This window comes from Mirounga angustirostris, unplaced genomic scaffold, assembly GCF_029215605.1.
Source record: "Mirounga angustirostris isolate CCGP_5_RB_7025 unplaced genomic scaffold, mMirAng1.0.hap1 SCAF_11, whole genome shotgun sequence".
Classification (NCBI taxonomy): Eukaryota; Metazoa; Chordata; class Mammalia; order Carnivora; family Phocidae; genus Mirounga; species Mirounga angustirostris.
This window is the reverse complement of record NW_026991719.1, coordinates 16120356-16144648: the sequence shown is the minus strand read 5'-3', so window position 1 is coordinate 16144648 and position 24293 is coordinate 16120356. Positions and strand designations below refer to the sequence as shown.

At 43.9% G+C, this 24293-nt stretch overlaps 1 protein-coding gene across 1 annotated transcript in view; it reads left to right on the top strand.

Annotated features, from left to right (window-relative positions):
• The first annotated feature begins 2291 nt into the window (after positions 1–2291).
• MAP7D2 (MAP7 domain containing 2) overlaps positions 2292–24293 on the top strand; it is a 57776-nt gene continuing 35774 nt past the window's right edge. The window contains exons 1-7 of the mRNA XM_064573860.1: positions 2292–2390; positions 3525–3688; positions 9257–9368; positions 10184–10282; positions 12802–12912; positions 21235–21389; positions 24098–24225. Of these exons, the coding sequence (XP_064429930.1) occupies positions 2315–2390; positions 3525–3688; positions 9257–9368; positions 10184–10282; positions 12802–12912; positions 21235–21389; positions 24098–24225 (845 nt within the window). The 5' untranslated portion in view covers positions 2292–2314. The remainder of the gene's footprint in view (positions 2391–3524; positions 3689–9256; positions 9369–10183; positions 10283–12801; positions 12913–21234; positions 21390–24097; positions 24226–24293) is intronic.

The window sequence follows — 24293 nt, the reverse complement described above, 5'->3', positions numbered from 1 at the left end:
GGGTAGGATCTGGCTTCTCCACTTTCTGATGGTGTGACGTCAGACAAGTTAATTAACCTCTATGTACCTCCCTTTCTGCACCTATGAGGATCAAAATAGTCCCTGCATCATAAGGTGATTGAGTCAAGTAAATCCAAGAAGTGCATTAGATCCATAGTAACTGGGTGACCTCCTGTTATGATGAAGCACGTGGTGACTATGAGCATGATAATGAAGATTTTCTGGAAAGGAAATGATTTGTAGTTGTGACTCTTACAAGTGCCCACAAGGGGGCAGCCCAAAATAATGCATATCCCTGGAACAGAGCAACTTGTGTTTGTAAAGCCTCTGGGTAATGTGGCCAGTTCCAAATGTGGTTGGCCCTTTTCCCTCAGTTTTTTTCTTCTGTTTGAAGAACACTTTCCGTGGTTCTCAGGCTGTACCTCAGATAGAGGGCTGGCCCATTAACATCTGAAGGGTGGCATGGGCAATACGGAGTAAGGTTCAGGTCCTGCGGGGATGGACAGATTGATATGGGTGCTGACACAAGCAAACATCCGTTCAGGGGTGCTAAGCTTCTTTTTGTAACTTTTCACACAGAAGAAATTCTAATTAGTCAAACTCTTGAGGTAGACACTAGAGCCTGAAAGTGTTTAGAGAAAAGAAAAACCTGGTTTTGTCTCCCTTCCACCGACTACATGCCTGCTTTTGAGCATTGTGTGTTCACTTTAGGGGCACTGTTGGGGGGCAGTGCCCCGAGCTGGGGTGACCCAGACATACATAAGCCACCCTTGCCTCAGTAGCCTCTCCCTCCTCCCAGGGAGACTGAATCAGAGGAGAATTCTGCAGCCAAGCAGAATGAAATTAGACTTCTGCTAACTGTGTGGGAGCACAGAGCATTATAGGTTCTGGGGAACTGTGGGGTCTTGAAGGTGGGTGGGATTTAAATAGGTGTTGGGGTGTGGGAGAAGGGGTATCTTGAGCTGGAAGGTGTGTAGAAGAAAGGGGCAGTGCTGATGTCAAGTTGGGAAGAGAGTTTCAGATCAGACTGTGGGGAGCCAGCAATGATGAGCTAAGAAGTGGGCCTTCAAATTCTTGATGATGTTTATGTTGTTGGTAGTATCATAGTTAAGAGTTAACTAAAAACAAACATGGGTAATGGCATTTATAGTCCAGGTTGATTTTCTAGTACTTCAGTCTTGAGCTTTAATATCCCTGATATGTAATCCAAGATGCAAAATCAGATGCCCATGGGGAGTTGTGACAATCCAGTGTTTATCACATCCATCCCTATCTGCATTCCTGCTGCCTATACCGAGTCCACGTCTCTGGTCTCTCTCTTGGACAGTCACAGGAACCTCCCCAAAAGGGGTGCAGGTAACTGTGGCAGCAAGGCACACAAGGATGTCAACATGTGACACTACCAGAAAGGAGGGCCTGGGCACCATGACAGTGAGTCTGGTTGTAGTAACACAGAAGCTGATTTCTCCAAGATGTGCTTGAACGTTATGTAAGTAATGCTCATGAATGATTGATTGTGACTGAGTGCAGTAAATTATTTCTAATCCTAAAATTACCATGAAGCTCATTTGATCTTTCATTCAGAAAGCGCTTTATGGTCCTGTAGAGGGTGGGTGGAGATGCAGAGCTCCTGGGGTGTTTCCTGGACATTTATGGAGGAAACTGCCATCTGTTCCATTTTGTTTGTTGTAGATATTTAAATGACAAACAGGAATATGTTATATTTCTTCTTTTTGATTCTAAAATACTAAGATTGACATTGGAGCAAATTTAGCAGAACCAGAATCAAACTTGAGTGTTGTATTTCTCAGTGCTTACCCAAGGAGCTTGTACGTGTCCCTCAGCACTTGGCTCCCTTCAGAAAGTAGAATGTTGACTATCTGTGTAATAATTGTGTCCACTTTTGTGCTTCTTCTCTCCCCTGGGAGCCAGGCTTGGGGAGGCCTGGTGGGCTTTTTTGCACCCTGCCAGGCCTCCCTGGCATTTTCTGACCCTCTCCAGGTCCAGTCCTGGGGACAGAGGGAAAGGGCATGGTTCTCCAGGATTGGCATTGAGGCCACTACAGCACAGCTTGGTGGGTGAATGTGGAAGCTGTGGCTGCCACCCCTCAGCTCTCAGGGCCTGGCCGTGTGTGTGTGTGTGTGTGTGTGTGTGTGTGGTGGGGAATGGTGTATTGGGCCTCCATGGATAAAGTGATGGCGATGGATGATGTATGTGTGTGGCCAGACCCAGGGTGCGGGACCAGTGGCCCCTGACACTCAGCAGGTAAGGAAAGAGGGAAGAATTATTTTAACATGTTTTGTTTTTTATAGGTATGGATGGATTTTTAAGATCTGATGAGAGACAAAGACTAGCTAAAGAAAGACGAGAAGAAAGAGAAAAATGTCTTGGTAAGTTGTGCCCTTTGGCTGTTTAGGTCCAAGGGAATAGAGATGTGGTGGTGCCTTTTCTGAACACCCTTAGAAGTTGATGACTGAATGGGGAGAGAGCTGGGACAATTGCTAAATGAACATGAAGCACTGGGAAGCAAATCGACACTTTGGCTGGCATGTTCAAAATTGTTATTTAATTCTCAGAACAGTTCATTTACTCACTTAGCAAACATTGAACCTCTGCTATGTTCTAGATACTCTGTTAGAGACTGTGGGTAAGATGGTGAAGAACAAGAAACAGTCAGTGCCCCCACCTCCTCAGGCATCCACTATGTGCAATCACTCAGGCTCTTTCCTGGGCATCTAGAAGGGCCATCCTCAGAACTGAGAAAATTAGCATTTAAGATATTTTCTGTGTTAGGGTGGGAAACCCAGTTGAGAAAGGCTCTCTTCGCTCTTGCAAACTATAGACAGATAAGTACGATGTGTTCCCCACAGGGTACTGTGGGGTAGGTAACTAGTGGTTTCCCCACTGAATTGACACAAGTGAGCTTTCAGGTTCTTCTTGATTGGCTCCTGCCAGTTGGTCACATATTGTTTTCCCCAGGGAACCCTTCCCTGACACCACCAGGTAGATAGTCCTTAGAAAATGTCTTGAGGGGAATATCATGAGTTTGCACCCTTGCCTAGCTCAGTGTCTTCCACATTTTTTTTTTTTTTTTTTTTTTTAGGAAAAATGCTCTTTATTTAAATAAATGACTTAGAAGTCATTTCTCGATCTAGTGTGTGGCTTAGCCACCATGACAGCTCTGACTTGGTGGTAGCAGGAGGAGTTGTGGCTGCCGTGTGCAGGGGCTGTTACCATGTACTTCCCATGCTTGGTCTCATCTAATCTTCACCACACTGTGAGTTTGCAGACACGATGGTCCCCACTTCACAGAAGAGGAAATCAAGGCAGAGAGATGATGTGGTTAGCATGCCCAGAGTCACCCATCTAGTGGCAGAGATGCCAGAACCTTTCATCTCAATCACTGTAGCCTAGAATCCCACTGGGCTCTTCTTTGGTCTCACTCTTGCTTCTGCATTTTGGTTAATCCAAACCGCGTGGTGTGCTCTCATAATGACACCTCCCTTCTGCTTTCCTTCCCTCAGCTGCCCGGGAGCAGCAGATCTTGGAAAAACAGAAAAGAGCGAAGCTCCAGTATGAAAAGCAAATTGAGGAGCGATGGCGGAAACTGGAAGAGCAGCGACAGCGGGAGGACCAGAAGAGGGCAGCTGTGGAAGAGAAGAGGAAGCAGAAGCTCCGGGAGGAGGAGGTAAGGTCCCAGGTTCACAGCAGTCTGCCTTCAAATACAAACATGCTAGTATATTTAAATTTTAATGCACTCTCTTGCTTTAATCATCCTTTCTCTACATTACCTTTTAAAAAAGAAACAATGTTGTTACCACTGTAGAGTCCTTTATTACTAAACTTTGAAAATATATTTAGAAAGCATATTTGGGGTATAGATTTTCTTAACAAGTATATTTTAAGGATGTAATCAAAGCCTTGTATCAGGTGATGATCATTTTTTATTCATAAGGTATAATGACTCATCATTTAGTATAAATAATATAGAGGTTTATTAATCACCGGCTCTATAGGATTCAGAGACATTTGTATAGATTTGGTATCTTTTTTAAATCTCTGTATAGTTTATGACTATACATCTTTTACCCCTTCCTCTTTTTTAAATGAAAAAAACGTGAAAATGTGCACATGTGTACATACACACACAAACACAATTAGACCCATCTTTGTCCACAAAGCACTCGTTTAAATGGTGATTGCTTTGTTCCTCTTGGCAAATGAGAGTCATTGCCAGGGTCTTAGCTCCAATTCACCATTGCTGGCTGTGGGCCTGACAACTGCATGGATTCATCTGCTCCCTGTGCAAATCCCAGCTCTACTACTGGGCTGTTGGTAGCCAGGAATAAGTCACCTAGCTCCTCATAACCCTCTAACTCAGTCTCTTCAGCCCAAAGCAGAGGTGGTCACAGGAATTAAAGGAAGTGACTTCTGTAAAAGTTCCAGCAAAGCACCTTGCACAGAGTAGTGTTCAGAAATGTTAGATTCCCTTCAGTGACTTCAGTTGAATCTTAAATGGTTGCACTTCAACATAATTTTCTGTTTGCTTTGTGTGCTTCCTTTCACCCCTAACATGGATGATAATGGGGTATGGGGGATACTGCCTGACCTTTGTCCCTACAAATACAAGCTGAGCTTGCTTCCTTCTTCTCCCCAGACACAACACAGCAGGGCTGAGAGTCTGGGCCTCCTGTGGTTGTGTAGCAACACGAGGAAACAGCAGCCTTCCTCTGCCACCACTCCCACCTTCAGGGCCCCCAGAGTCCCAGGTGGAGGTTAGGGACTTTCCACACACCTGCCAGCCTGTTAACCACATCAGTGTCAGCAGTCTGCTAGTGCTGAGACCTGTTTGGCATTCTTGTGGGTGAACTTTGGAGAGGATGGATAGGTCTATAGTGCGGGGGCCCCTTTCCAAAGGAAAACCTTGCATTTGCCCTCATGTTTCCCTGGAAATCTTTGACAAGGCTACTGACTGCTTGGCACATGGCTGCATAGATTCTCCAATCTTTTCTCATTCTTCTTGTCATGTTCTGTCTCTGTCAACCAGAGAGAAGCCTCTGCAGGAATGGTTCATTCCACTGTAGCCAATTTTGCTTCTGTAGCTTATTGGAAATTGTTTGGGTTGCGCTCCAAGGCCTACCTCTCTGGGGCTGATACTAGGAGCTCATAAAAGACCTGTTGACTCCACACCTCCCTCCTAGCCCTGTCCTGGTTCCATGTCCTTAGAGTTGCCATGATGTTGCTTTTGGTAACTCCTCATCTGTGGACCTCAACTCGACCAGGAGGCTTCCTGTCTACCAGTACAGAAGTGGGCACCACAAACAGCCTGGCTTCTAGAGGTCTTGAGGACTGGGAGGGCTGGAGACTGGTCAGGCCTGTCCTGGGGAAGGGGCTATCCAGTCCACTTGAGATACTGACCTTGAGCTCATTCTCTCACTGAAGGCTGCTTTCTCCTCAAGGTGGGTTCTTCTAATCCTTGCACGCCACACAGCTCCCAAGATTCAAGCTTTTAGAGTAAACCCTTGTCACATGCTTTGGTTAGGATTGCCAACACAATGCACTCATCCATTCTCCCCTTGGAGTGGTATAGTTTCCTGACTAGAGGCCCTGAGAAATGGAATTTGGTGAAGCCAACTCCACGTTCCTCATGCTAAACAGATAACCAGGAAAGGCCTCTGTCAAAGAGTAGCTTCATCTCATACTTCTCAAAATCTTATTGCTTGATACCTAACAAAACCCACCAGGCTGAGTGTAAAAAGGAGAAATTTCTAAACTCACCTAAACAAAAACTTCACTAAACTGAGAGCTAGCTGGTCTCAGAGGGCATTGGCTGGCATGGGGTCGTGGTGACAATGTGGCCTCCTGGCCAGATGTAGACATCTGTTTGTAAAGAGAAAGACCTTCTGCTGAGCCCGACTGAGAACCCCTTGGGGGCTTGTTCCCACACTGTTTTCCCAAGAACACATGTAGTAAGGGCAGTGGAAAAGGCACAGCCAGCTCTCCATTCCTGCCAGAGATGGCTGTCTGGGTCATCAACAGTGCCTAGGCTGTGCCCTGCTGGAGGCCTTTTATACTCCTTGGCCAGCTCCGTGAGTCATCTTGGTCTTGGTTCTTCTCCTCTGAGTTCATCCAGGCAGATCTAGGGCCAGAGCTAAAGGGGTCAAGGGTGAGGTCCCCTCATTCCTTCCACTAAGCTGTACCCAATAGAGGACATTCTAAGGACAAGAATCTGCCTTGCCCTTTTCCCATCCTCTATTGATCATCTGATGATACTCAGGAGAACGAGAATTTGGCAGGAATTTTGGTATGCAGTATGCAGCTCTAACATTTATTAATACTGTTCTTCTGGTGTGATTGAACTTTCTCGCATGCTCTCTCATGCTCACCCTTTCCTCTAACCAGTGGTTCTCACAGTGAGTTCCAGGACCAGCAGCATCCACGTAGCCTGGGAACTTGTCAGAAATGCAAATTCTTAGCAGGTACCACCCCAGACCTGTAGAATCAGAAACTCTGCATGTGGGGCCAGCAATTGGTGTTTTAACAAGCCCTCCAGGGGATTCTGATGCAAATTCACTCTCAAGTTTGAGAATCACTGCTTTAAACTGTCCTGTTAATAATTTTCCTTTACCAATTTGGATTCAGTTAGTATTGGTTAAGGACTTACTATGCTAGTCATTGTGTCATAGACTTGAGTGCTCTGATGATACAGGTAATGTCATCCCCATTTTATTAAAGATTTTATTAAAGAGGGAAAGAGAAAGAATCTCAAGCAGACACTACACTTAACACTGAGCACAGAGCCCGATAAAGGGCTCAGTCCCACTACCCTGAGATCATGACCTGAACTGAAGCCGAAACCGGGAGTCATTTAACCAACTGAGCCACCCAGGTGCCCTCATCCCCATTTGATCAAATGAAGTAACAGAAAAATTCCCTTCCTGCCTCCCCCCCCCCCCCCGGCCCTGACACACACACAAAGGGTAATAGGGACTTATATAGGACTAACCTCTAACAAGAGTGAAGTAGACCTGTTTTGTTTTGTTTTAAGATTTTATTTATTTGAGGTGGGGGAGAGAGAGAGCACAAGCAGGGGGAGGGGCAGAGGGAGAAACAGAGTACCTGCTGAGGACCCAGGACCCTGAGATCATGACCTGAGCCAAAGCCAAGCGCTTAACCGACTGAGCCACCCAGGTGCCCCTGGACCAGTTTTGTTTTTGACATGTTTGAATCACCCCATTCTGATGATTTTGGGTTCCATAAGTCTCCTTACTGTAGAGCTTGGTTACCACCTATTTTTCATCATCTCTGCAAAAGCAGGTGACACAGAGTGATTGTGTCCTCTCTCCGGGATAGCTTCATTTTCATAAGCCTGCTTATGATTCAGAGGAATGTATCTCTAACAGTGGAATTTGAAGCGGCTCAGTGGGTTGGAGGTAGATGGTAGAAGTTTTGTTTTTGTGTTTGGCTTTTTTTTAGGGTAACTGAACAATCCAGTGGTAGGTCTGGATTTGGGTGAGCATTCCCTTATAATTATACCCCTATATAGCTGCTCAATGGTAAGTTTGGCTGGCAAGTTTTGTCATTGGTCTCCTAATAAATGAAGGACTGTCTTGTGAGGTCCTTTTGGCATGTAGGAAATCTCCTATAACCTACTCAATACTAAATTCACTCTGAGGTAAAAGGTTTCAACACTTAAATTACATCATTGGTTAAATACTTTATGTTAAATCCATATAATTAAATACCTTTCAGCCCCAGTCTCAAGTGACTGTACTTCAAGTATCGAATAGTCAAAAAGTTCTAGTCCCTCCAAACCGCCAACTTTATTTGGGTAAGCCCCGGGGGTTGGCTGTCAGAATTTAATGGGCCAGGGTCATGAGGACAGGACTTTGCTAGGAAATGCACACTCATGATTGTAGAGTCTCAGCCAGAAACTAGTGCAAATAAAAATCTGAGATTTACAGGAGGAAAAAAAAGCCCCCTTTCTACTCAGAGGTCCTTGGAGAGGCCATCTCTTAGCAAAGTGCTGTTCAGAGAAAAATTATGCAGAGGAAGCCGAGATGCTCATCCCATCCCTCTAGTATAGACAAAAGGGATAGATGAAGATACCTCCTAAGTGACCTTTCTGTGTTTCTAGTAAGTAAAATAAAGGAGCCTTTCCCTGATTCTTAAGTCATGGTTACACAGTTGGTGCTGCCCTAAATTAATTTTGCTTACTTTTTATTCAAGCCATGAGAAAATAGTTATCTTTTTGTTTTGGAGTTGGGCTAGGATGACCCCATCTCCTAGAGCACCTCAGGGTTGGGTTTTATGAAGGCAGAAGGGCATCAGCATGTACCTGTTTACCTTGCTTCAGGCCTTGTCCAGTAGAGGCAGGGAGAGGATTTGGTATTTGCAATGTCATTGGGGTGCCGGGGAATGGAAAATTAAAAGAGCTTCACTCCAGTGCCAAGGAAATATTTGCCAACATTCAGACCCAACTTTATGAAAATAACACTTTGGTTAACACAGGAGAGTGCTTTTAATAAATACTCTGGTAAGGGAGAAGCCTGGTTGTTGTTGTTTTTTCTTCTGGCTAAAAACTGTTTAGTTCCTCTTCCCCTACCCCCCATCTAACTCTTGAGAATGTATAGATGCTTTATTTTATGGCCAGGAGGTTCTCTACTGTTGTCTCTTTTAAAATTTGAAATATGCAGCATTATCCCCAAAATACTATGTAGCAGGAAAATGTTACAAGGTAGAAAACAATTGATTTCCCTTTAAGAAGTTCTAAGATGAAAATGAGGCTTGGTAAAATAGATCTCAAAGCCATGTATTACCCCAAAAAGTTATGCTTAGGGCTATAAAAATTTAAATTATATTTTAATTTAAATTTTCTCAAATCAGAATGCTTTATGCTTTTCTACTAGAGAGAATGCCCTTGGTTCCAGAGCACAATTCCAGTTCTATTCAGTGAGGCAAAATGGTACTTGAGACAGGCCTGAAAGAGTTAATGCTTGTCTGGCATTATTCTTAAACTAATCAAGGCCTGGCTGCGGCAGGCAGCAGCCTGCCCCCTGGGGCTCGGAGCCAGCGCAAGCTGCATTGTTTACTCTCCACCCACTAAGATCTCGCTAGTGTGGTGGAGAGCACGTGTGCCTGGGTTTTGGATGCTGAGCACCGACAGCCCCATTTGGTGACTCACCCTGAGCACTGGAGCACAGCAGCACGGTGGGGCTGGGTGGTTATGTTGCTCTCCCTTGCGTGAACTGGGCAGGAGCGGCTGGAGGCAATGATGCGCCGGTCCCTGGAGCGCACGCAGCAACTGGAGCTAAAGAAGAAGTGCTCGTGGGGAGCTTCGCTGGCCACCGGGCCTGGAGGTCGTGATGGTGAGTATAGGGCTGTCCCTGCATTGCAGGGCCCCAGTGGGCGATCATGGGGCAGGCAGCAGATCATGGGCACAGGTTGGTGCCCATTGGATCCGGGGCATGCTTTGTAGTCATCTGCAGGTACCTTTTTCAGATGTGATGCCAAGCTTCCTATGTATGCATTTCTCATGAAGGGAGTCTGTGCGTTCCTTTTGCTAGCAAACAGCAGTTGATACAGTAACTGGGCTTTAAAGGAAAGCAAAAGAAAAGCGAAGAAAATGAATGCAGAGCCTGGTTAACCTGATGCACCTGGCAAGCCTAGTGGTAATCTGATTTCAGGGAAGGTCAAATAGCAGTAGACTAAGTCACTGCTGTACCATGGCCCGGAAAGGCTGAGCAGCAGTTACCTAACCTCCAAAAGGGGCTGGGGCTTTTCCCTCCTCATTATTCATTTTTGTTGCTCTTTCAATTTTGTTTCAAGGTGACTTATTTATTTCATTTTCCAGATCATACTCATCTTTAAATTTTCAAGTGTTTAATGTGTGAACTCTCACTAGTCTCTGGGTGGCCTTTCTCTCTCTTCAATGTCTTTTCTGTGATCTTGTCATTCTATTACACAGCTCTTTCTGAGAACAGATGGGTTCTGTTTGTAGTACAGTTGTTTGACTTTGCTGTGCTGTGCTTTTAACCTTTTGTCAGTGAATATACTTTATTTCTTTTTGGGAAGTCAACCCATTTCAGTTACTTTTTCTAATTTCCTAATTAGAAACTAAAGTCAACCAGAAATTGGGACTTTTTTCTTTTACCTGTCTTTGCTCTGATTTTTTGCTGTGTAGGTGAATCAGAAAATACCCCACCCCCTCCTCTAGGTTTAGCAGCCAGCACCCTCCCTCCGGACCCAGGGACCACTGCCACCGCTGCCGAGTCCACCAACGGTATATCTGAGCTTCACCGTGCCATGGCGTTTTGTGATGAGTGTTCTGATCATTCCCCTCCATCACTGTGTCTGTCTCAAGCGCTTTACAATTGATTTCGTAGACTGACCCCTTAGAACTATTTTTCTAGAAATGTGAATGACGTGCCCATATTTCTTTGTTCCTCTGTCATCATGGAGCTGTGCATGCCTTACACACTAGTGCCCTGGAGACATTTCATCTTTAGCTCACTAACTTCTGCCTTAAAAATCTTGTCAGTGTTTGACTTTTGTGCATTTAGATCTTTAACACTCTCATTAATTATTGGTTTTAGGCATTATGTAGTAGGGTGTTTGAGTCACTTCTGATTACCAAAATCTGTACTCTTACAAAGAGTTCTGGGTGTTAATGTGATGGATTCCTGGAAGAGGTGTTTGAGACGGAGTGGTAGGGAGTTTATCAGTGCTAACACTGGGAATCCAAGCAAGGAGATGAGTTTGCTTTGTTCTTGATTTCGTCTAATAGGTTCTTTGTTTTTGGATTCAAGCCTGGGAAATTCTTAGGTTCTAGGACAAGAACGGAATTAGTAAAACTTTTCTCCCAGTTAATACTTTAGAAATTCAATCTATCTTTGGCTGGCAGAGAAAAAACAAGATGTAAAAGGGATGCAGTATTTACCAGAAGTACAGGTCAAATTACAGCAGTAGGAATAGATAGATATCTTTGGTTCCCAGCATTCCTTTGACAAAATTCCTTATTGGTGTTGCTGAGTAGCAGAGAATTTGCTCCATGGGTCAGATTAACTGTAGTGTGGCGCTAGTCTGCTCCTAAAAGAGAGGGGCAGTAGGTAGAGTTGATAATTACCCCTTGGGAATCACACCCAAGGCTTGGGGCCAGGGTGAGGCAACCACAGTACTTGATTTGGGTATACAGTTTAAGGGAACACCTTATCAAGATTAAATAATATTTGAATCAAAATTAATACAGAACAATCCATGATGAACAAAATATCAAATTTCTAAAGACAAGTACCATACTGAGCCAGCCATATTGGAGCATGAGGCAAAAGGGTGGAATGTGTACCCCTTTACACATAGTTTTACATAATTTCTACTGGTTAACTTTTTTTTTTTAATTTTTTTTTAGATTTTTTTTTTATTTATTTGAGAGAGAGATAGTGAGATAGAGAGCACAAGTGGGGAGGAGAGGGAGAAGCAGGCTCCCCACAGAGCAGGGAGCCCGATGCGGGACTCGATCCCAGGACCCTGGGATCATGACCTGAGCCGAAGGCAGACGCTTAACCAACTGAGCCACCCAGGCGCCCTACTGGTTAACTTTTTTTCATCAAAGTAGTTGAAAAATGGGGCGCCTGGGTGGCTCAGTCATTGGGCGTCTGCCTTCGGCTCAGGTCATGATCCCAGGGTTCTGGGATCGAGTCCCGCATCGGGCTCCCTGCTCCGTGGGGAGCCTGCTTCTCCCTCTCCTGCCACTCCCCCTGCCTGTGCTCTGTCTCTCTCTTTCTCTCTCTGACAAATAAATAAATAAATAAAATCTTAAAAAAAAAAAAAGTAGTTGAAAAATGCTGAAAAATTGAGTAGATATGTTAAAACTCACATCATTTTAAATTTAAATATTTTATTTATACCAAAATAGAATTTATTATAATTTCACTTCAGCTTAAGAGAATTAAAATTTACTTAAGATTTTCACTTGGTCAGGACATATTGTAAAACACAGCAAATTTCTCATTTGGAAACAAGATGAGAGGAATAGTTTTAAACCTAATTAGTGATGAGTTTGCTTCCTTTAAAGCCAAGGGTGCACATCCTTCTTTTTGCTTCAGGCTTTGATATGGCTTGACAGGGCATTAACAGCACCTCTTCATTTGCTGTAATGGTTTAATTCAGAAACCAGTCTAAAATAATGGCTGGAAATTAAGAATACCAAATGTAGGACCACATGTTAAAATCCTAACCATAAATAGTCACAGCATTAGAAAAAGGGCTATTGTGATCCCATCTCTTGAGAGGAGAAAGAAATCAACTGCTAAAGGTTGTTCTGTTTTAAATATAGCTTCTTGCATTCCATATTACTCCTTTCTCCACCCTGAGCCTGTAGATAACCTTCAGAAAACGTCTGCTTTCAGTTCACACAGTCTCAGACCATAGAACATTTTTCCAGTGGTGATTTGTCTCTGGGTCCAGATTGGTTTTGTTTTTGTGTAGTCTGAATATGCTTAAAATTAAGTCCCTGGACACAAGAAATGATTTGCCGGTGGGATTAGCATGGCTTTAGTTGAATAGTTGAGTGAGGTTGAATATTTGAAATTGAAGAGAAGATCTTGCTTCAGACTGATGGCTGCCGTGGCCTGGGCATTTCCAGATAGGCTAAGTGCATACATAGCAGGATGATGGAAGCCATGTGCTATGCCACAGCAGTTTAGGAGGCGTGTGGATGAGGACAGGAAGAACACTTTGGGATATGTGTTTCTCAGTCTACAATGGTGTGAATACCAATGTCTTTAATGCGTTTCTCTGCAGCATGTGACAAACTTTCAACATCAACCATGAATTTGCCAAAGCAGACGGAGCCTCCCATGAGTAAGCGCCTGTCTTCATCCACCGTGGCAATATCCTATTCCCCAGACCGAGGCAAGTGAATGTGTAGACCTGGTCTCTGGTTTTCTTCTTTCTAGTGTGAGCGTCTTAACATCAGTCTTTGTGAGAGCTTCTCTTGAGCCTTCTGCAAATGCCTCCATTATTTGCATTCAGCCTTGTGTGAATGTGGGAGCCCCAGGGCCTCACTTAATGGGACTTTGGAAAGTGGCATCACTCTTTAGAGCCAGTTCGTTGTTGAATAGCTACAGGAATTAATGATATTCTTTCAGTCTGAAAGAGATTATTCCATTTTCCACAGTACATGTAGGAGTTATCCTGCCCTAGAATTAATTGACCAGTGGGCAGATATGACTGTTAAAAAAGTAACTGGTTATTGATGTGATCTACTTGATTAGCCAGAAACAGCAGAATTGATCATGCAGAGATAGGTGGAAAACTTAGTTGTATGAAAAAAAAAATTGGACTCTGTTATTGTCTGAGGTTTGTAGGCCTGCCCTTTCTGTTTTGAAAACAGAAGTTCAGAGCTAATATGAAGTCTTTAAAAGGGGAAAAGGACGGGTGGCCTGTTCCGGCACTCACTTTGAGGTGGAGGATGATATGTATAGGACATGTGCCGGTTCCAGAAACTGAATAGATTTAAAACTGCTTGTGTTCTAATAGAGGCTCAGATAAGTTACTAAAAGTATGAATTTGTACCTTTCAGAGAATGTAGGTTAAGGAAGTGAGGGAAACTCCATGCATTAAATGCGTATTTTAACACTGGAGAAGTGTCAGCTGCCAGTGGACTATTTAACAGGTCAGGCATTACCAAGGGGCAAGCAGGAGAGTGTTTGTGACTTTGAAGAGGCCAGTGTGCCTTTCTGGTTGTTTTTCAGTGGCATTGACCTTGCACCTCCAGCACAGAGGCCTATCGTGTGTGTCAGAGACCCCATAAGTGTCAGTGTTGCTGATCTCTGATGCAGTTCATGGTTGAACTGAACGCTGGAAACCTTGAATTAATTGAGAGCTGAATGAGAAAACATCTCCTTGCTTTTAATTCTATATGGCTTTTCCATAGTGAGTGTATTCCGTATGTTTTCATTAATTCACATGGTTACAAATTGAGGTTAAATTCATATTTGCATTGATTACTATGTAAAGATACCAGGATGTTATTACATATTGTTGACAACTGAATTATCTGCTTGTGGATTATAAATTAAAAAATTTTAATTCCCAAACCATTTACTGGCTAATGGGTACCCAAGAAATTCAAAGTAATGGAAAAGTTAATCCATTACCATATAATATATTCCAAAGCCATCAAAATGACACTTCAGTCACTGTGTTTTAGATTATGATTACTGCTACTTCCATTAAAGCCGATAATTAGTTGGCTGTTTTTGTTTTTGTGGTTCTTATTTAATTTTTGCCCTTATGTACATGGAAAAAGTATGAACAGATGCATATTTATACATTAACAAAATCAGTGTATAATGAAATGTTTTTTAACAGAGGACCCTAAAGTGTTTCATAGGAGTAATCTTTTTTCAATGTTAGATCTACTTGGTGAGTAAATGGTTTCTTGAGTCCATATTACATCTTGGGAGATGGGCTAATTCTCTTCAAGGGATACAGGTAATATTGTGAGACTGTAATAGCATATTGAATGAATTCTGGCACCCCAAAAGAATTAACAAACTCTCCCAAACTCCAAATGACACATCGTTTGTTTTATTTTACTATGACAAACTCCAAAGCCATCCTTTGCTAGAGTATTTTTATTTTCCACATTCATTCTGCCACCCAAAAGCTAATTTGCATCATACACTGTGTTTTTTTAAACATTTTATTTTGCTTTTTAAAATTTTCATTTGATTCCATCCCTCAGCTCATCGCACACACCTTAGTCCCATGGAAACCTTTCTTGTTATGCGACTGTTGACACCTACACAGGCTTCTTTAGCCAGAAGCAGAAGTGCACTCATACTCTCTGAGCAGGCCAATGACTCAGGTAAAAGAGGCCAAACTGGTGACACTGAGGAAAATGCCCAAAGTAGTATTGGTCGACCTATGAGTTATTCCTGAATTTTTCTATTTTGTTTCCCATTTGCTTACTTCGTGAAATGTCTTCAGTGGTTAATAACGTTTTCTACCCACCAGTGTTTTGTTGTTACTATGTTTTTTTTTTCTTTTCAGTGTCACAGAGGTGAGTAACTTATTTTTGATTGAGGGCATGTGGATTAGGAAAAAGAATCTATTTCATGAGCTGTGGAGGTTAGTAGACTTTCTTAAAGAGATGATTTGGCAAAGTAGCCTGTAAACCACAGTCTCTGGAGTCCCATGACCAGATTTACCACTTACTAGTTCTTACCGCTTTGGGTAAATTAATTAACCTCTCTAAGCCTCAGATTCCTTTTTTTTAAGATTAATTTATTTATTTGAGAGAGAGAGAGCGAGCACAAGTGCAAGCACGCACTTGTGGGGAGAGGGAGAGAGAGAATCTCGAGCAAACTCCCTGCTGAGTGGAGAACCCAATTCGGGGTTTGATCTCCTGACTCTGAGATAATGGCCTGAGCCAAAATCAAGAGTTGGACACTTAACTGACAGAGCCACCCAGGTGCCCCTAAAGCCTCAGTTTCCTTATCTAAAATTGAAATACTTTAAATTGTCATGAGGATTAAATGAGATAGGACAATGATTGGCAGAGTAAGAGCTCAACAAATATCTAGAGCCTTGCTGCTCACGGGGTGGCCCGTGGACCATCAATATTGGTATCACCTGGGAACTTGTTAGGAAGACACACTCTCAGGCCCCAGCAGACCTGCACACTGAAGTCTGAGAAACTGTGGGCGTCACTATCAAAGCTTTTTCTTGACTAAATCAGATTAAATTGTCATGGCAAGATTAATGAGGGCTGACATTCTCTGTTTGCAGATTAGCAACACTGTGTCCACATTAAAGCAGGTCTGGTCTTAGTTCCCAAGAGAGTGTGTTCACTTAGATGACATATAATCCTCTACCTACTTCTGACTAGTTTTTAGAGACAGCATACTAGTTTGAGTAGTTGTGGTATTTCCACAAAGAAATATACAGATGGCCAATAAGCACATGACAAGATGCTCAACATCATTAGTCATTAGGGAAATGTATATGAAAACCACAATGAAATACCACTTCACACTTACTAGAATGGCTAAAATTCAAAGAAAACAGGGAAAATAGTAAGTGTTGGCAAGGATGTGGAGAAATTATAACGTTCATACATTGCTGGTAGGGATATAAAATGATGTACTCACTTTGGAAAACCACCTGGCAAGTTCCTCAAAAGGTTAAACATAGAGTTACCATGTGACCCAGCAATTGCACTCTTTTTTTTTTTTTTAAAGATTTTATTTATTTATTTGACAGAGAGAGACACAGCGAGAGAGGGAACACAAGCAGGGGGAGTGGGAGAGGGAGAAGCAGGCTTCCCGCCGAGCGGGGAGCCCGATGCAGGGCTCGAACCCAGGACCCTGGGATCATGACCTGAGCTGAAGGCAGACGCTTAACGACTGAGCCACCCAGGCGCCCCAGCAATTGCACTCTTATGTATAGGGCCCAGAAAACTGAAAACACACAAAAGCTTGTCCCTGAGTAGTTCTTAGCATCATTAGCCACACAAAGTGGAAACAACCCAAATGTCCATCAGCAGATGAGTGGATAAACAAAATATATATCCATAAAGTGGAATATTACTCAGCTATGAAGAAGAATGGATTACTGATATATGCTGCACCATGAACCTTGAAAACATTAGGCTCAGTGAAAGAAGCCAGACACAAAATGCCACAAGTTACATGAGTCCATTTATATGACTTGTCCAGAGTAGGGCAAATCCAGAAAGACAGTAAATTTGTGATTGCTAGGGACTGGAGGAGTGAGGAAAGGGAATGAATGCTTAATTGGTTACAGGGTTTGTTTTGGGAGTATTGAACATTTTCTGGAATTAGACTGTAGTTATGATTATACAAACGTGAATATACTGAAAACCACTAAATTGTACAGTTTTTAAAGGGTAAATTTTATGGTACATGAATTAGCTCTTAACCAAAAAATTCCTGGGAGGTAGGAAGTATCCCCTTTTGAGAACAAGGAATGTGTCATGAAGTCCCCAAGACCATTTGCAGGATCACTGATTTTCTAGGAGGACTCTTAACTATGATTTATTATAGTGAAAGTCTACAGAGCAAAATCGGCAAAGGGAAAAGGCCATGGGATGAAGTCTGGGGAAGAGCAGGAACAAGCTTCCAGAGTCCTCTCTCCAGTGGAGCCATACAGAGCACATTCCCTCAGCAATGAGTTGTGACATGTATGAAGTGTTACCTACCAAGGAAGCTTATTAGAGACTCGGTGCCCAGAGTTTTTATTGGAGGCTGGTCACATAGGTAACCCCTGCCAGATACATACCCAAATTCCAGACTCTCAGAAAGAAAGCAGGTATTGAGCATAAATCATGTTGTTTATACAAACAGCTTAGGCACAGTGAGCCACTCTTATCAGTTAATGGTGGGAGCTCTCCCGGAAAACAAGTTCCCTGATGCCAGGGCCAACCTTGTAAGCTGGCCTTTCCAAGGACAGCAGTCAGACCTTCTATGTTGTTCTTTTCTTTTTAAGGATTTTATTTATTTATTTGGGAGAGAGAGCGAGAGCAAGCATGAGCAGGGGGAGAGGCAGAGGGAGAGGGAGAAGCAGACTCCCCACTGAGCAGGGAGCCCGATACGGGGCTGGATCCCAGGACCCTGGGATCATGACCTGAGCGGAAGGCAGACGCTTAATGACTGAGCCACCTAGGCACCCCTTCTGTTTTCTTTTCTGCACAGTCCATCCCCTTGGTCTTTGGCAAAGGCAGCTTTACAGCAGAATTACCATCAGTAGGATTCCACACAGCAGAGTGAGGCCAACCTACAGCATTGACCTCACTTATACCCTTTAGGGGTTCTGTACTTAGGCAGTTAAAACACAGATGGTTAGCATAAAGGTCTGTCTTAGAAAGCCAGGTGGCTTCCTCCTTGATTTTCTGTATGAATCTTTTTTTTTTTTTTTAAGATTTTATTTATTTATTTGACAGAGAGAGAGAACATGAGCAGGAGAGGGAGAAGCAGGCTTCCCGCTGAGCAGGGAGCCCGATGCGGGGCTTGATCCCAGGACCCCGAGATCACAGCCTGAGTCGAAGGCAGATGCTTAACCAACTGAGCCACCCAGGCGCCGCCCCCCCCCCCCACTTTTTTTTTTTAACCTGGCCCAAGGCATCAGTTCAGGCCCAGCACAACCTGGTCAGTAAGATGAAGCCATCCTCAAGCCTTCCAGGGTGGAGGCAGTGTCACAATAGTCAGAACACACACCTAGGGAGTATAATCCCTGAGGACACACATGTCCCCTGGAAACCGCTTACGGTGTTCCACGCACCCCAAGCAGGACATACATTGGTCAGGCAGTACAGGCTAACAGGGCCCCCACTGTGGCTTTCCCCCCATGGTTTCTCCCACCCCAGGGTTCTCAGTCTGGCCCAAGGAATTCAGGTCAGTCCTTGCTTTCAGAGGGACTACTTGAGGTGGTCATTTTCCACACAGTTCTGTCAACAACATGAGTTCATTACCTGCTGAGTGCGGGCGGCATATAGAGGTGGTCTTTAGGGACTGTGCAGGAACTGGCCTGCCCTGCCGCTCCCAGTCCCATTGTCATCAGCCACCTGGGCTCAGCAGTCCAAGGGGATCTGAAGTGCTCACAGCAGCTGGCACAGGCAGCACAGTTTTTCTTCAGGAAAAGGGCAGAGTTCCCAGGAACAGTTCTGGAAAACAAAGATCCTGAATGTCCTTCCCATCCCCGGCACCACTACATGTGCTAGATTTTGTTGTGTTTTTTTTCATTGTTATCACGGTACCCCATTCAGTAATCAAGACTTAACATTTTCTCAACCATCCTCTACTTTTAAAATGATCCTTCATAAGGAAAGGCTGAATGCAAGAAGGATAAGAGCCTTTTTTACAAAAAAAAAATTTTAACCAAAAAGACATACCATGTTCAGAACAAAATCCTGAATTTTCAAAAAAATTTCAGGATAGGTTTGCATCAACTGCCATCTCTTATAGTCCCATTCATTTATCTAGTGAACAACCTAGGGAAAAAGCAGTCCCTCTCTGGGGACAGGTGCATTGCCTTCCTGAGGTGTGTGTAGCAGGAGAAAGGTAAGGGAAGTAGAGTTAGGCTCCTAGTCCATTGTTACAAACTGCACCCCACCCAGCAAGTCAAATACCAGACATCTTGTGAGCAGGTGTTGAGTCTGATCATCAGGGGAGGGTGAAGGGGTCATACTCCCTGTAAGTACCCTGTCCTAGCTCACAGCTGTGTCAGGAATCACAGGTTAGGCATGTAATTAGGCTCTGCATCAGAAATTAAGAGCTGACCAGCAGTTCCATGTCAGGTGGTCCCATCGGGGAACGAGCTCCTTCCTGTGAGCATTTGTCTGTGACCCAGACGGTGCAACCAGTATCCGTGATACTTTCACGGGATAGGGCCCCATGGAGGGGTGTTCTGTATCTGTAATAGATCAAGGTTGATTTTTAAAACTCCAAACCTATCTCTGTCTGGAGATTGCCTCTCTTTTCATGTCTCCCTTTTTCCAGAGACTCCATTATGCAAAAGTCATAGCAAAAATCACCAGGTATGGAGGTCTGTTCTGGTTCTAGTACTTAAGAGTTTTAAATTCCTATCAAATCACTGATGGCAAAAAACAAGGAGGTTGTGTCCCACTCTCACTTGGAGGAGAAAACCAAAACCAAAGACATTACCTGGGTTGTACTTCTCCCCTCACTTTAGCCAGCATGGCCAAAACCAGCCAGAGGATCCAGCAAGCCAACTCTTGGAGTTGGATGGGTTATCTTCAAATACCATAGGTATTTTACCTCTTGCAACAGACAGCAGCTGGGTTGCTGTTTGATACAGTGGCCGACTCCATAGCCACCAGGCACCAGAAGGTCATCATCCTCCATGCCTTTAGGCTTTCTTTTTCTTTTTTTTTTTTTTTAAGATTTTATTTATTTATTTGACAGAGAGAGAGATAGCAAGAGCAGGAGCACAAGCAGGGAGAGTGGGAGAGGGAGAAGCAGTCTTCGCGCTGAGCAGGGAGCCTGATTCGGGGTTCGATCCCAGGACCCTGGGACCATGACCTGAGCCGAAGGCAGACGCTTAATGACTGAGCCACCCAGGTGCCCCTAGCCTTTCTTCTTCAAACACTGCTTTTACCATTTGTCTGTGAATCAGGGTCATTCTTGCAGTTCCTGCTTTGTCACCAATTGTATCAGGGGTCCCCAAGACCAGCCCCAGGTTTGGTGATTTGCCAGGAGCACTCAGGAGACTCAGCATATGGTGGCACTCACAGCTGTGATGTGTTATAGTAGAAGCTGCACAGCACATCAGCAGAGGGAATTGGCACGCAGGCGAAGTCCAGAGGACACCAGGTGCGAGTTTCCAAGAGTCCTCTCCCAGTGGAGTCACACGGGACGTGCTTAATTCCCCCAGCAACGAGCTGTGATAACACATGTGAAATGTTGCCCACCAGGAAAGCTCGTTAGAGACTTGGTGGTCGGGGTTTTGTTGAGGGCTGGTCACGTAGGCACCCTTGGCCAGTTACATACCCGAATTCCAGACTCTCAGAAGGAAAGCGGCTAAGTCATGTTGTATTACATATAGCTTAGGCACAGTGAGGTACTCGTCAGTTAATAGCAAGAACCCGGGGCGCCTGGGTGGCTCAGACGGTTAAGCGGCTGCCTTCGGCTCAGGTCATGATCCCAGGGTCCTGGGATCGAGTCCCGCATCGGGCTCCCTGCTCGGCAGGAAGCCTGCTTCTCCCTCTCTCTCTCTCTCTGTGTCTCTCATGAATAAATAAATAAAATCTTAAAAAAAAAAAAATAGCAAGAACCCTTCTCTAAGTTCTCAGGTGCTGACCAAGGACCAGCCTTGTAAAGCAGGCCTTTCTAAGGACAATTTTCAGGGCTGCTATGTTAACTCTTTCCTGCACAAGGAAATTGACATTTAGAGAGGTTAAGTAATCTGCCCAAGGTGATCCAGTTATTTGGTGACAGTGCTAGTTCTGTCTGGTTCCAAAGCCCAGACTTTGAACTCATGAAATGAACTGGACTCTTGAGCATGGAGTATGGAAATCTTTCAAGATAGTGTCTATTCTGCATATACTAGAAAAAGTATGGTGGTATTTAGAGAATGTGGATTGCCCATGTTATGTTTTAACAGAAAATGTGTTCTTCCCAATTCCCTCCTCTCCCTACTTTTTCCTTCTGTGCTCCCTGTCTCTTTGGCTGTGATATTGTAACCTTCTAGTATCCCATGCCTGTCCTCGTGTAGCTCCTGCTGGTCCTCTTAAATCTTCTTACAAGTCTTCTCCCACTCGGAGTGCTGAGAGGAAGAAGACTCCATCTACATCTGGTGTAGGAGATTCTGGGAAAGGAGCCCCTGCAGGAGCGGAGGCCTCTCCGGTAGGTTTAAACCCACTCTCTCACCCCTTGGGACGGGTTTATTTGACAGTATGATTACTCCCTGTGCTTAACCGGGGGTCTCTGTTTCCATCAGTCTCCAGAGACTGCTCAACTGGTGGATGTGGTTTAAAAATTCACTCATCCTTTGAAAATCATTTAACTTTTTGCATGTTCCTAAATCTAAGTGCCTTGGAGCAAATTCCTAAAGACCTTGTCCTTGTTACAGACTGCCCTCCAGGGGACAGGAGTCAAAAGGAATGTTCTGAGTGTTGTCTTTTTGCTTTTAAGGATGCCAGTCTCGCCTCTACAGGCAACTAGAACTAAGGTTCTAGGTCAGCCTTCAATCCATAACAGTGGCCTTTAAACATTTTTGACATCATACTGACACCATCAGTAAAACACATGTTGAATGGGTACTCCCAATTATGTGTATTTATTTAGAAATTATACATACCATGCTACTTTTGTTAGTTATCACTTGCTATGTAATAAATCACCCCAAACCTTAGCTGCTTAAAACAATGTTTATTACCACACTGGTTCTTTGGGTCGGAAATTGAGGCTGGCTTAGCTGGGTAGTTCTGGTTCAGGGTCTGTCATGAGGGTGTGGTCAGGATAATGGCCAGAGCTATAGTCCTATGAAAGCGTGGCTAGGGCTCTTACAGAATGGCTCGCTCACATGGCTGCTGGCCTCAGTTCCTTATTGTGTGGACCTCTCCACAGAGCTGCTTGAATGTCCAAATGACATGGCAGCTGGCTTCCTCCAGAGTGAGAGATCCAGGGGAGGGGTGCGGGTGCAGGCGTGCAGGGGAAAAGCTGCAGCACCTTTTATGCTCTAATCTTATATGTTACACACCATCATTCTGCCATATGTTGTTCCTTAAAAATAAGTCACTAATACCAACCCACACTCGAAGGGAGGAGCATCAAATGACGTGTGGACTTGTTTGAAGACTGCCACATTACTGTACTCTTGGACATTTATTTTATAACACTGTATGTACTTTTAAAATCCATTGTGGCCCTGAGGTTCTTACATGAGAAGTGAATGTGTCAGACCTTGGGTTTTACTGTAGGGTCAGTTACTGTATGTGTGTGTATGGGGTGGGGGCAAAGGAGGGTTTGTTGTGGAAAAGTGCAATAGGGAGAGAAGGGAACCACCCTTGTGGAGCCCTCACCGTGTGCCAGGCACAGAGGCCATGTCCTGCCTCTTGCCGAGGGAGGCCGTGGGGATGATGTACAGGGACAGGTGGTCCCTATGGGGCTGTAGTCCCCGTTACACCAGGTACACTGTTAGAGTCCACAGCTCACTGTCTTGGGTATTAACCACATTTATACCCACCTGTAGTTCTTTTGGGTGATTATGTATTTTTCTACTCTTCCCAGTTTTTTTTTCTTTTTTAATTTTCTTTTTAATTCCAGTACAGGTTTACAGTGTTACATTACTTTCAGGTATACAATATAGTGATTCAACAATTCTATACATTACTCAGTGCTCATCATGATAAGTGTACTCTTACTCCCCTTCACTTCTTTGACCCATCTCCTCCCCTCTCCAGCAACCACCAGTTTGTTCTCTGTATTTGAGAGTCTGTTTTTTTGTTTCTTTCTTTCTTCAGTTTTGTTTCTTAAATTCCATTTATGAGTGAAATCATATGGTATTTGTCTTTCTCTGACTTATTTCACTTAGCATAATACTCTCTAGATCTGTCCACATTGTTGCATATGGCAAGATTTCATTCTTTTTATGGCTAATATTCACATACTCTTTATTCATTCATTTATCAGTGGACATTTTGGCTGCTTCCATAATTTGGCTGTTATAAATAATCTGCAATAAACAGAGGGGTGCATATATCCCTTCGAATTAGTGTTTTCGTATACTTTGGGTAAATACCCAGTAGTGCAATTGCTGGATCATAGGGTAGTTCTATTTTTTTTTTTTTAAGATTTTATTTATTCATTTGAGACACAGAGATACAGAGAGAGAGAGAGAGCATGAGCAGGGAGAGAGGCAGAGGGAGAGGGAGAAGCAGGTTCCCCGCTGAGCCAGGAGCCCGATGTGGGGCTCGATCCCAGGACCCTGGGATCATGACCTGAGCCGAAGGCAGATGTTTAACCATCTGAGCCACCCAGGCGCCCCAGGGTAGTTCTATTTTTTAACTTTTGGGGGAACCTCCATGCTGTTCTCCACAGTGGTGGCATCTGCTTGCATTCCCACCAACAGTGCATGAGGGTTCCTTTTTCTTCACATCCTTGCTGACATTTGTTGTTTCTTGCATTTTTGATTTTAGCCATTCTGACAGGTGTGAGCTGATAGCTCATGGAGGTTTTGATTTGCATTTCCCTGATGATGAGTGATCTAGTTTCTATATGTCCAGAATCATAATATTCTGTTCATAACATTCATAATATTCTGTTCTGTTGTTAGCTTTTTGCAAGATAACAAAGAGTAGGAAATCTTTGCATTTTGAGGGTGAAGTTGTTTTTTTTTTTAATTGGATGACCTCAATATTGGCCACCAAATTGATGACCTCATGGTGCTTTCCTGCAAAGGTTCCCATTATGGGAAGCACTATAGCTTCATATGGACCCTTCTGGAAGAAAGCTGTGCATCACTTGCATCTGGGTTTTGTTTTTTTTTTTAAGAAATTGTAGAAGTATTGCCAGTGATGGGCCATGGCTGACCTCTTCTGTGTCCCCTCCAGTCAGAGAAGATGAAGCGGGGCCCGCGAACAACAACTTCTGTTCCCAGTGTGGGCCTTGGGTCTCCTCTGAGAAGATGCGAGTTTCCAGGAAGCATTGCTAAGAGGTCTTCTTCTCCAGTGACATCCAAGTAAGTATGTTTTCGCTTTGCCACAGTTGGACAGTGAAAGCAATTTGGTGGGGCTCTGTACACTGCAG